This window comes from Cavia porcellus, unplaced genomic scaffold (genome assembly GCF_034190915.1).
Source record: "Cavia porcellus strain 051 isolate PalLab524CR breed Dunkin Hartley unplaced genomic scaffold, mCavPor4.1 scaffold_24, whole genome shotgun sequence".
NCBI lineage: Eukaryota > Metazoa > Chordata > Mammalia > Rodentia > Caviidae > Cavia > Cavia porcellus.
Genome location: NW_026947507.1, coordinates 2,711,308 through 2,725,099, shown reverse-complemented (window position 1 = coordinate 2,725,099; position 13,792 = coordinate 2,711,308). Strand labels below are relative to the sequence as shown.

The window sequence follows — 13,792 nt, the reverse complement described above, 5'->3', positions numbered from 1 at the left end:
AGTTATGACCCAATCTCAAAATCTTCTGAATTGGTGAAATCCTTTTGGGGGTTTATTTGGACTCTCTTCCCTGGACCCCTGAAACTTTTTCAGGGTGTGAGTCCTCTTCCGTGGACATCTGTTACGCACAGGTTACCCTTGTACCCTCATTAATTAGTCCTGGAAATGAGAAAGAGTAACCTATCAAGATATTCACCCCATGACAAAGCCCCTAAACTTTTACTCTCGTTTTTTATTTTTACGGATGGTATCATGTCACCTTCTATTAAAAATAGCTAGTGGATTTACAAAACTCTATGCCTCTTAGTGAAACTCAGTAGGCTTATCTTCAGATTGAGCCCAGCAGAAAAAGGGACAAAGTGCAGGGCCTCATAAACTCAAGGCAGGGCCTTGGATAACCTGAGTAAGCCACAGGAAATTAGACGCGAGGGACAAGACCTAATTGGAGGGCAAAGGACAAAGGACTAATAAAATTTGCATTTCTGATGATGAGAAGCTTAGCAGCAGCGGCAACTGCATGTCTTCATTTTTGCACAGCTATCAAGTCTGAAAAGGGCACCAGACAGCACCTGCTAATGACAAACTGCCCATTTGGCACACCAGTGACCACATGTAAACCCCTCCGTTCAGGCGCTTCCCCATGTCCTCCCTGGGCGCTCCCCTCAGCTAGCAAGGGCTTTTTCTTGTTCTTCCCACTGCAATCCCATCACTTCATTCTTCAATATCATTAGGACAAGATTCCAGAGGGAGGGAATGGGTTGCATCTTTGGCCCCAACATGAGACTTAACTTCTCTACGAGAGGTAAGTGTGGCTGAACAGCTGGATCACACACACTCTCTTTTCTGCCTTTTTATATTCTAGACACAAAGCACTCTGCAAGCCAGTTATAATTACGAGAGTGGCTGCCACTCTCCAAGTAGACGACAGAAACCTCCTGCTTAATTCCCTGCTGATCCTCAGGGGTAGTGGTAATGTTGATCAGAGAGGGAGTTGGATTGTTTTCAGAGGCAGATCTGGGGTGCATGAAACTGGTGCTAACTGGGGTGACAGTTGTAAGGCCTGGCTGATGCTGCTCCTTGGTGGGTGCTGAGAAGTCTTTTGGTAGAAGTTGGGTCCTTGCAGCTTGTTCAGCAGAGAAATCTCCAGGTGCCTGTTGTTTTCAGCCTGCCCTTCTCCATGAGGAGGGAAGTAAATTCTTTCAGTGCTCTCCAGGTATCTCCTTTTTAAGGTTGACTTGAGGCCCCTCCATCAGAGCCCTTTCCTAGGCTTCAGTTAGGAGCTGACCACAGGTGTGGGCTTTTCTCTCTTCCTAATATGACAGGCCCTACTCTTCTTCAGATTTGTTTTGCTAGATGTACGGGGCCAGATAGATGATCCTAGCCACATTCTGGGCTTCCTCAGTCCCGAGTGTCTCTGGAGTCCAGCCCCTCTCCTCCTAACTTTTATAGATTCAATACCTGGCACATAACCCCCTAGATTCCCTGCAAAGATTTCTTAGAACAAAAGTCAAAGCTCAGAAAGTCTCGCAGTCCACTTGACCATTCCAGAAGCCAGCTCACCCCCTCAGGCATCTCCTCCAGTGCTGAGGCGGTTGGGGCTTGCGAATTGAATTGCGGGTAATTCTGGAACTTGCCCAACCACTTCCTCATACTTCAGAGGAAAGAAGCCACTTCCCAGACAAGGCTACTTGACACCCTAGCCTTCTCTTCTGAGGCTGGGCTAAGGGGGACCTTGAGGGCTTTCTGTCACTTTTAGGGGCCCTCAAGATTTATTCAATACCAGTCCATCATCTATCTGTCATGGGGCTCAGGCTCTGGGTGCACTCTCCTGGGATTACATATCAACACTAGAGCAAGTAAAGTCCCCAAACTTGCCAAGTCCCCAGATTTCCATCCCCTCTCTTGCTGTCACAAGCAAGGAGCATCGGAGAAGAGAAAACCACAGACAGATGAAAGGAGACGACCTCTCCTTCCGGCCTTTCTTACATAGGAGAAATGCTGAGCCTTAGGTTTCCTGTTACATCTCCATGAGCTGTGTGTCTTGTATCAAACGCAGTTTGCTGTAGTAACTCTATTACAGAGGGACAGCTGTCAGAGGAGTGGTAATATCTCTATGCTGCAGTATGTCTAAGGCACCAGTCCCTGAGGGCGGCCTCGCTTTGGTGATGGCTATTACAAAATTAAGATAAACCATCAACCTATCCCTTCTTTAAACACTCTTCACTTTCACAGTGTAATAGGGTTTATCTCTCTCTTTTCCTTTTGGACTCTTATTATAAGAGTTATTACAAGACGTGTGTTATAATTCATCTAAAAAAGTACTAAATGATATCCCCTAAAAAGTTCTGACTCATCTGTTTATGGCTATACAGCAAAAACTACAACAGACTATTACAGTTCAACTTGGTCAATACATTTAAGAGTACACTATGATTTAAAAGTAATTGTGTTATTCTGTGTTTCCTGTTTATCCATAGCTGCTTCTCTGGTTTTTTAGTTCATATTAATTTTATTTTTTCTTTTATTTTTGACCTTATAAATGTTTGGCTTTTGGTGAAAAACCAGTTATATAGGATTTAGGGATCACCAAACTCATGGAAGACATTGCAGGATGAGAACAAATAGACTTGAGGCTTACATAGGACTTGCAATGAAAAGCCTCAAAGTTTGGTAACATGAAAGTCATATATGATTTAGGTTTATAGGTATGTTTCTGTGTCTGTCAGTTATATATTATCCTCCAAACATTTTGCTTATGTTGGCTTATAGGTAAGTAGACACTCACGATACTAGCCTAAGTATGTTTTGGTTCATGTAGCTTAGCAGTGGGTTCAGTTAAATCATCTGGTGAGAGTTAAGTTGGTAACATGTTTCCGTCCAGATTGTTAGCCCATCAAGATAATGTCACAAATTGTTTTTGTAAATACAATGACTATTTTTGTCTGTGTATAATATTAACAGCTTTTCCTTGGCCAGAGATAATAAATATTTAACACAGAGGAACAGCAGTCAGAAGTTTGTGTTAACTGTTAGGATTTGTGTTAACTGTTATTATATGCTTCTTATGAGTCATCTAAAGTAACTAAGATAAATCAATGGGGACATCTTGTACTTAGAGAACTGCTGGACAAAGCTCCCCTCTGTGGCTAAAAACAGCAGCTGCTTGAAATAATTTGTTTGGTTTGCACTACTGATAGTGATACAAGAATGACATAGACCTTCAATTGACATAGGGGAAATATTATAACTCCCAAGCCGCGAGATGTCCAAGAGGCTGAGTTTGTGTTCCCCAAAATTAAAGAATGAATTCTAAGGAAAAACAGAGATTAAGAGTGGGAAATATTTATTGAGAGGGGCAGATACAGAGAGAGAGGGACAGAGAGAGAGAGAGACAGAGACAGAGACAGAGACAGAGACAGAGAAGAGGTGCCAAGTAAGTGCCCCGCTTTTTAGGTAGAAGTTTATTAGAGCACAACCATGTGGGTACAATGTGGGTAAAGGTGATGGTCATCCACTAATATTACAAGTACAGCTGCTTAGGTGATATTATTGGTTAGTGGGGAAGCAAGTCATGCTGCAAGTGTTCACAGGAAGAACAAAGAACCTTTCAGGAAGGGATGAGTCTGAGGGCCTTGATCACCCACTGAGGTGACTTATGTCTGTCTGGACTTTATTAAATCAGGTATTACCACTTAGCCCTGAGGGACGCATGGGAGCCTGGTCATTCCCTCTTTGTCTTGAGGCCTGGCCTCCTACAGATGCACCTGCGGCCACAGTTGTAATGAGTTTTTCATCTCTGGACTGATTCTGTCATGGGCACAGCCCAATCTGACTACCTATAATATTTCTACCTAACTGATCTGTCTATAATAATCAGATACTGTCCAGTTTTTTTTGCAGACACATACCAACAAATGTGATTGCATATATTATTAAAGTACTTATAATTAAAAGGTTAAGCTTTCCGTGTTCAAAACAAGAAAGTTTTCTTAAGATATTAAGATACCCTTGGTTAAAATTTAAAAACTTGGGAAACAGTCCCTTCTATATTGTTCTAGGATGGTTTCTTGTGTTTTCACTGGTAGACTCAATCTCTTGGTCAAACTCGTTTCTTCTCTGTTGACAGCTCTACAGCTACTGGTGGCGCAGACACACTCACCAACAGACACATCTCCTGACTCCTACAAGGCCCTTGAATAGACCTCACAGAGGTGGCCCTGACTGCTGCCCTGCCTGTGACCCCTTTCAGCAAGCAGCAGCCAGAATAACTGACGCCCCTATATCGCTAATAGGAGTTAGAGTCACCTCTGCCGGGGGATGGACACCAGCACATGGAGGGACAAAGTACAAGTACCTGGACAGATTGACGAGAAGGCCCTGGAGAAACCGAGTGAGCCTCAGGAAATGAGAGCACGAGGGACGGAGGTCTAATTGGAGCACCAAAGATAAAGAACTAGTAAATCTGCTTTTCTGATAGTGAGAAACCAGCAGCAGAGACAATCAATGCCTTAATTTGTACATATTCATGGAGTTTGAAACTGGTACCAGACAACACCTGCCAATGACAAACCACCCCTCTGGCACGCCGATGACTGCCTGGAAGCATCTAGATTTAGGTGCTTCCTCGTGGTCTACCCTGGAGCCCCATTCTCTTAGCAAGGATTTTCTTTTTTTCTTTCTAATGAGCTACACCCAGTTTGCTCCCCACTGCAGTCCTCTCAGCTTTGTTCTCCCTCATCATCAGGACAAGAGGCCCTAGGGAAAGACTTCTTTACGTGATCTTCAAAGATTCTTAGATATTAAGGGCTGCCTCAGTTATTGGCTGTATTTAAAGTGTCAGTTCTAGAGAAATCAGTAAGAAATGTGTCTTCTCGTTTCAAAATCTTTATTATGCTTTGTGTATGTGTGTATATCACAAAAATTTTCTCTGGCTCAAAGCTCTTAAAAACTCCTACATATTATATGAAATGTACCCCAGAGCACAGTCATGTTAGAGCTGAGGCATGTGTAATGATAAATTAAGTTCCCATCTTGCTTCTGGCATGTGTATTAAAAATTTAATGTGAGGCTTTGTAATTCCCATGGGCAAAAATTTAGTAGAAAAATTTCCATATATTGGCATGAAAATGAGAAAGGCCCATTAACAAAAAAGACTACGTATGTGGAAAGAAGATGGGCGTGACTTGGCTCAGAACTGGAGAAAACATGGAGATTTCAGTACCAGTCATTGGCTCTGAAACCAAGGAATAGAGGAGAAACTAGTGCACATATACAGAAATACTAATGCTTTGGTTATTTAGTTTTGCTGGTGCTAAGGATTGAAGCAGGACCCCTTACATTCTAAGCACACACTCTACTACTGATCTACACCCTCGGACCCAGCAGAGGAATTAAACAGTCAGATGATGTGTGACTGTCCTTTTACACAGATCCCTGATTATTTCTGACTCCTATGTCTGCAGAACAAATCTGTTTTTTCTGGGTTTAGTCTATTTAGTGCTGGAGTTTTCCATGAGATAAAGCCTTGCCTCCCAGGTGTATTTGGGTTTACAAAAGACCAGTTTGGTTGAACTCTTCAATTTAGTGTAACTGAAGCTTTTCTCCACACCTAATATTTGTAGACACATGATTTACCATGTACAGTAAAGGCCAACTTGTAGAGATGAATGGGTGGCGGTTACTCCGAGAATCACCTTGATGGAGGTGCGGCGGGCCCTTCTGCACCTGGATTTATCAGTCATGGGTGTACGAAACTGCTCTATTTGATAAAATGTTTTATTTTTTTCTTTTTAAACTACTGGGGCATTATTAGTTAATGCTTTCAAATGAAAACTTTTTGACAAATTTCTTCGGGAATCAGGGCCAGGCAAAGGTTTGACCCTGTCGAAGAAAGCTCCCTTAAAATTACACAAAAGGAGGATTGTGCGACCAGTTGTTTGTTTTTTAGGTTAGTGAGCAAGAAGGAAATCAGTTTAATTGCTCTCATTCTTCAATCAGATTTTATTTGCTATAATTTCTTTTACCACCTTAACTTTCTGCTGTTTTTTAATTCGTAAAATCATCTGCACAATCTCATTTTTTTTTCCTAAGTGGGTGACATATTAAAAAGGTGCAATTAGTTCAGGGATTAAAAATATGCCTCGAGACATGAGTTCCCTTTAAAAGACTTGTTTTCCCTGGCAGAAGGTTTGTTTCCTCCCTCCCCATTGTTTGTTTGAAACAAGAAAGAACAAAAAAGCAAAAGATAGCAAATTGAGGGTGGAGGATTTGTTTGGAAAATTCCCAGAAAGTGACAAAATAATACCCTCTTGAGACAGATCTGACAGTGAATTATGATTTCTATGTTTAAGGACTTTCTTTCTGCGTGCGTAGTGAGGAGCTGTGTTAGCCAGCTCTTTCCTCAATGCTCCAGTAACAACTGAAATTACAAATGTGCCTCTAGGTGCTAAGGAGTGAAATTAGCATGCAGGAGGGGACCTGGAGGAGTTTCCCATCCTGGTTGGTTGCTCACCACATTGCCAGATTTCTAGAACATCTATTAAGATCTTTGCATTTGTTTGAAATTGTCCATAGTTACTAACAAGGTCTTGGAAATTAATCAGTTCAGTAGTTGGAAGTTTACCCTTTAGGTAGAAAACAACGGTGTCAGGGCTGTTTCTCTTCAGATGAGTTCTTTGCATATGTCTTGTTTTCTGGAGGAAAGATCTGTCTCTTACTCTGCATTTTTAAAGGTCTGAAGACAAATATTGCCCTCGGTAGGTAGCAGGGGAAATAAATCCATTAAATAAGTTTTTAGAAATGGAAACCTAAGCCAGGCATGATGGTGCACATCTGTAATCCCAGCACTCAGGAGGCTGAGGCAGGAGGATCATTGTGAGTTCAAAGCCAGCCTGGGCTACATAGTGAGTTTAAACTCAGCCTGGAGTGCATAGTGTGATGCCTTCTCAAAACCAAAACAAAACAAAGCAATGAAGACCCAAAGAGACTTAGAGTAGCAGAGAAAGTACTGGTCTGTGAGCTGGAGACCCCGTGCTGTATTCTTGCCTAGCATTATCTTACAGGGCAGGCATGGTGAGCTGATCACCAGCAACACATTCATTCTCCAGCTTCCCCTGACTGGGAGGCTGAATTTGCCTTTTCCCAGGTCCTTGCTATGTAGTGTCCCACTGGTCTGAGTGCAGGAACACATAACCCCCATATTTCCATCTGTGGGTGCAGAGACCTCCGCCCGGCAGTTTCTATAAATGGCCTCTGTTCTCCACTTCCGGCCTTCGCTTGCTTGCATTTACTTATTTATTTATTTACTGCCTCCTCTGTTTGTCCCCTTACTCCTGCCCATACTTTTCTAAGTGGTCTCCTATTACGGTCTTCTCGTTTGGACCATCTCGGGTGAGTTGCACTTCTGTCCACATCTCTGAATAATACTACAAGTGACCAGTTTTAGCAAATCAGAAATGGGTCTGAAGAAGTTAAGTCGAATTCCAAACCACTGGGATCGCCCTGCTGGTGACTGGATTCTTTCTAGGAGACTGCTGGGTGGGAAAAGAAGTGAGAAAGAGGAATTAGTACCAGCATGGTCAGGCCTCAGTGTGGGCCCACTGCTCTGTCTCACCCTAAGTCTAAACCCAAGAGCCTTTCCAGCGAGTCTGGCTCCTGCTGCAGAGGTTTAGGTTGTTTTTATCCACCAAGGATATTAGTACACCCAGTCTACCGGGGCTTAAAAAAAAAAATCTTTGCTTGCGATTCAACCAAAAAATTTTTTTATGATAGCGGTTTTTTTTTTTATTGTTGTTTCTTAAATAACAATTTGGCAAGAGCATGAATAGATTCCACAGTGGGGTACTGAGGCTGGAAGCCAGGCTCCATTCTTTTGGCAGAACAGTACTTAAGAGCTTGCACAGAGCTAAAATGTATGCAATTACAGGAGAAAACCGCTGGGGAGAGGGGCTGGTGAAGAAGTGACGGGAGTGGCCAATGACATCCTCAGCCTTTCATAGTTGTATATATTATATATTTTATATATATTACATCCAAGGGTGACAGTCATTTGTACCATTTCCCTAGGCAAGGCAAGCGCCTGGGCTGGGTGCGAGGGGGCAGCACAGGACGGGAAGGGTTGTGCTCACAGAAGCTGGAGGAGCTTCAGCGATTGCAAGAGGGCTGCGGGTTCTGCAGCTGCGAAGTACTGGCAGCAAAGCCAGTCCTCCAACTCCACGCCGCGCCTGCGATCCACCGCCTTCTCCGCAAACTTCATCATCATCAAAGCCCGCTTCATGTCAATCCAGTTGTGCAGTGTGCTGCACAGCACTTCCTCTGAGGAGCCTGGCTGCTCCACCAGCTCACGCCGGGGCCCCCACAGCAAGCACTGCAGCACACGCTTGGCCTCGCCTATTCGGATGCGCTTGATGGGGTCAGCCTCGAGCAGCAGGTGAGCGAGCTGCTGCAGGCCGGGCGAGTAGAGGGACAGGGTGGGTATTGCAGGCAAGTCTTCCTGCCGGTAATCCTGCTCTCGCAGCTGGGTCCGCACCTCAAATGGGTTGGGCTGGTGGAGAAGCTCATAAATGAGGATGCCAGTCTGGAACTCATCGAATTTGCGGTACTGGGAGGCAGACACAATCTCAGGAGCCAGCCGGGCCTGGCTCTTCTTCTGCTGCAGGTTGGTGGTGCCTCCTGGCTTCTGCTTGGCTTTCAGGAAGTTGCTGATGATGAGCCGGGGCAGGTGCTTCTCACTGGGCACTCCCTGACAGGTGGGGGCAGCGAGGGGGCTGGGAGTGACGGTGGAAGGAGGGACAGCGGTGGAGCAAGAAGATGCAGCGGAGGCAGGGGAGGGCCCTGGGCAGGTCTGGGGGCTACAATGCACCAGCAGCAGGTTCTCCAGGCACAGGTCCCGGTGGATGACGCCGTGCTCCTTCAGGTGCTCCAGCCCATTGCAGAGCTGCAGGAGCAGGAAGCACACACGCCGCTCGTATGCCTCAGGGTCATCCTGATGGCTGGCGGCCGAGTGTCGCACAAAGTCCGAGGCCGTCTGGTAGGGCACCTCTCGGGTGATGACCACCACGCAGTCCTGTTCCTGGGCAGGGGGCTGTGCGGGTGCTGCAGGCAGCGGGTCCCTGGTGGTGTCGGGGGAGGTGAGCATGCTGGAGGGCACCGAGGCAACAAAGTGGCCACAGTCCTGCTGGATGTTGAAGTGAACAGGCACAGAGGGGCTACAGTAGGAGGATGTTTTGGGCTCAGGGGTTTTGCAGATCTGTGGGGGAAAACAAAAGTGAGGTCAGGAGTGGTTTCCAGGCTGTTTTCAACAAATGTTGAAACATTTGAGTATCTACATTCAAAAAGGTAGGCAACCGGATCTCACACTATATATAATATAACATCCACAAACTTATGCGGAAGTGCCAAAACACAAATTTAAATGACACACAAAAAAGAGTCTTTAGATCCTGGGTAGGACAGTGTCTCTCAGGTAAAGCATCAAAAACATGAAAAGAAAAAGATCTGTAAACATGATCTCATGATTAAAAATGTTGGGGTGTTAAAATATACTTTTAAGAACCTGGAAACACAATTAGCAGACTTGAAAAAACATCTGCCAAACACATATCTCATTACGGACTTATATCTAGAATTTACAAAAAAACCCATCTTTAATAGTCAACAAATAAAAGTCAGTAAGCAGAAATGAACAACCATGTCAAAAAACCACACAAAAAACAGGCAAAACAAGCCAGGTATGGTGGCACATACCAGCAATCCTAGAACTTGGGAGAAAGATCATTGCCAGCGGGAGGTCAGGCTAGGCTGCCCGGTAAGACTCGCTGAACTACATAGTGAGACCCTGTCTCAAAAAACAGAGCAAAAGAAAAAAATAAAATGGGCAAAGGACTCAAATGTGTTCACCAAAGACATCTTCAAGTGGCCATAAACAGATGATAAGATGCTTGACATAATTAAAGTTACAGGTACACCTAATAGTGTTCGTTCACTCAGGAAACAGAAATCAATACCTCAATGAAACAACACTTCCAACCCATCCAAATGGCTGCAGTAGAAGCAGGACAGCACAGCTGTCTGCTCAGATTGGGGAGAACAGGGACTCCCACGCACTGCTGGAACTCCCCACACACTGTAAAATGGAACACAGTCTGGCCATTTCTGAACAGTCACCCATAAAGTGCCTGCTTACGAGTGCAGCCTCTGTGGAGCTGTGTGGCACTGTTTTTTGGCAAAGAGACATCTTTGCTCACAGTATGAGGTGGATCAATTCTTACGAAGCACTCAGAATCTGCACGGCAGTCAGCCTCACACGGCAGTCCTATCCACTGGAAGCATGGCTACCTGACAGCAGATGCATTTGGCTGCTAGGCTGCTCCTTCAGGGGAACTTCAGGGGCAGAGGCAGGCCCTAAACCTTAGGACCTAGCTGGGCTCTTAGGTTGCCCTGATTTTTAAACCTGGGTGAATCTGCAATGTCTAGCAGCTGGTACAACCGCAGACAGGGCTGACTACAGTGAGAGTGCTATGGGTTAGAACCTATTTTCCTTCTGGGGTGAGTTACAGCAGCTGAAAGAAAACAGCAAGCTCTCTAAGGAAAAGGAACCCACAGGATATAAAGGCAGCCTCTGATCTGCAGGTGGGAGTAACCAAGAGGGGTGATCTCGAGCTCCTCTGCGGGAAGGGAGCCTGGGGAATCTACACGACTGTGCCTTGCTCACCTCTTAATGTCTTCTGCCTGTGCCAAGGACAGCAACGGCTGCCTGAGCATCTCTAATGGTCATCATACTGCCACTCAACTGGGGAGCACTGAGCCAGCCCTGATGGCCTTCACTGAGCCCCAATTTTCTTGTAATCCCACGAAGGGGGATCAGAGATGGTCAGTGGTTTCCTCTCTCCAAGGAAACTACAGTGTCTCCCATGCTTTACAGAGATAAGGATCTGCATGTAATCCAAAGCAAGGTGCCTCACATCTACCTTGAAAGCACCAGCCAGCACATTAACACCAGATAACCCTTGCTTTGGGTTTCTGCACAGGAATGATTATAGCAATGTTTATGAAGCACCACCACGCTTGTGGTGGATATTTTCAGAATTGTATTGCAAACATCTTTTCGCTGTTATTTATATTGTGGCAATACAAACCTTGCAGCATAAAAGCTGGCATCAGAGTTCATCCTCTGAGGAAAGTGTTTTAAAGCTAACTGGGGAAGGCAGCAGGTAACACGTAAATTTAGCAATCTATTATAGAAGCAAAATACAAATGAAAGAGAGGTACGTATATATGCCCCAGACACTGCTTCCTGTTACACTAATATCACTGATTGTGGAATACATATCTAAAGAGCATTGGCTGTTTTAGGGTCTTCTTAATTCCAGCCACTCAGCAGCACTTGGTTTTTAAATCGCCCGCTATTAAAAGAAAGCAAAATTGAAGGGAGGAGTCTTCCAAAACGGAGTTTTGCACAGACATACTCAGTGACTGGCCAACTGCTGCCTGTGAACCTGAGTGCACAGGTAGAAAGAGCATCACTGTTTCCTTCTCTGTCCTCCTGGTGCTCAGAGGACCCTGGCAAATGTCTCATTAACTCCCAAGTGGTAGATGCTGTGGCAGAGGATGAAACTGAGGCTTCAAGAGCTTAAGCTATTGCCCAAGATTAGGCAACAGGGAGGTTTTCTAGAGGTCAAAGGCAAGACTTGCTGATGAAAAAGATTTGGTTTAAATATCAACTCCATAACCTTCGTCAAATTACAGGGGATTCTTGTTATTTGAGGCGATTATGTTCCATTAAATAGCTGCAAACACTAAATTAGCACATGCTAAACCATTGCCACTGACAGGAAATATGGGTGAGGTTTTCAGGGAAGCGCAGGTCACAATAATTTCATAAACTGGTCACAACAAAGCTTTGTTTTACCTTTGTTTCTGAGATACTGCTTTTAGCACATATTCTAGACTTAATTAACACTGAACTTATAACCAACACACAATACTTAAGTTCGGAAGGAGGCTTACGTGGCATATGTAAGACCCATTGTGGCTTTCCTGTGCATATGAACACTACTCATATTTCGGCACTATGCTTGGGGTCATTGTAAAGAGCACACTCACGAAAGAGAGCAAGCGTGCAAAACTGTGAAGCACTAAGTACACTACGTAAAGGACCCTGGCTTCCAGGATGGGCACACAAAGCAGAGGGGTGGGAATCTGTGTTCCACCGCGGCTGGAGAGGTGCACCTGGGGACTTGTGTTTTCCCCGTCCAGACCACGTACACACACAACTGGAAAGTGCTCTGAGTATTGATTTGTGGGTTATATTTTAGTCAGTAGATAGTTTTGCAAATAAGGAATCCACAGATAATGAGGACTGAGGGTATTTATCTTCAAGGTTATTTTCTCTTTGGTTTACCTGGGGTGGGAAAGTTCGTTCCCGAGGAAGCCCAAGTGCAGTATTAAATGAAACAAGGCAGGTGTTCTCAGCACCAGACCTAGCCTGGGGTGAGCACGCAGCAAAAGGTTGCCATGGTGACTGCTTCTGTCATTTCAGCTGCAGCCGTGGGGTGGTGCTGAGCCATGCACCAGGCGCTGGCCTGCAGGTACTGCACAACCCGGAGGGCGCAGCTGTGAAGGGCTTGGAGAAGGGCTTTCCAAGCCCCCTTCCTCAAGGGTATGAAAGGCCAGGGCCTGGCAAACACTGGGCCCCAGAGCTCCAGTTGAGTGGCTGACATTTTGCACAGAGATGTAAATGAAGGAGCAGGGTAAATGGCAACTGGGCTGGATGTATTTCAAAACCAAGAACAGGGCTCATTGGAGAGGGCTGCAGTATACTGCAGGGCCGAGCAGGGAGCGTGTGAGCCGGCCTGGTCCACTGTGTGTCATTCTAGTGTTGGATGGAGGGTGTGGGGGGAGGGTAAAGAGAGAAAGACAGCTCCTTCTCCTCCACCCATTTCATTTTTAGGGGGTCCACAGTTTTGGCTCTAGATCATCACATAGACCTTTCTCTCAGCTCAAATTCCAATTGCTGAGCCAAGTCTCATTTTAAACACTGGAGCCAGGGCCTTATTTATGAGTAAAAATCTGGGCTAAGTCACATCTGTTACATCAAAAAGGGCCCAGAGGCTTAACACAGGTCCCTAACTATGAACTGGAATTTTGGATGGATGAGAAATGAAACAGTTTTGAAAATCACAAGCTAATGGTTCCTGCTCCATGCCACTTAGTCATGAAGTCAGGTTACAAGGGCTGGGTTTATGGCTTTGTGGCTTTGGGCCACCGAGTCCCTGACTGGAGGTTTCAGAGTCAGGGGTGAGCAGGTGCCAGTCTGCTATTGTTCTCCAGGACTCCGCAGCCAAGGCCATGTCTGACTTCAGTGCTGGCTTCCTGCTTAACATGCACAGATGAAGGTGGCCTCTGCGGATCCCAGATGACCACACTCTGTCTAGACTGCAGTGCTAATGAAGTGGAACAGCTGCACATGCAAATGATGCTAAATCCCCACCCCACCCCCAGTCACCAGGCCAGGCATATTTGTAAGCTGATACTGTCATCCTTCCTGCAATTTGTTGCAGTTTACTGTACTCTGAATGGTGGACACTTTTCCAAACTTTCTATCCACACAGTACAGTGTTAGTCCTGGCATTTGCAAGCCCTCAGCAAAGTCAACTAGAGAAACTCTGAGACTGTCTTCTTTGCAGACCAAGGTTTATCTTCTGGTTTCTGTAGTTTAGGCTTTGAATGAAACAAGAAGCTATGCTTGGTTGCATCATCCTCTGGAATGCTGAATTTCTTTGCATTGTGTAGA

The 13,792-nt window shown here is 45.3% G+C and overlaps 1 protein-coding gene across 1 annotated transcript in view; it reads right to left on the bottom strand.

The window, feature by feature from the left end:
- Positions 1 to 7,756: 7,756 nt before the first annotated feature.
- The window catches only part of Prag1 (PEAK1 related, kinase-activating pseudokinase 1), a 43,102-nt gene continuing 37,066 nt past the window's right edge, over positions 7,757 to 13,792 (bottom strand). The window contains exon 5 of the mRNA XM_013144365.3: positions 7,757 to 9,247. Coding sequence (XP_012999819.1) covers positions 8,123 to 9,247 — 1,125 coding nt within the window. The 3' untranslated portion in view covers positions 7,757 to 8,122. The remainder of the gene's footprint in view (positions 9,248 to 13,792) is intronic.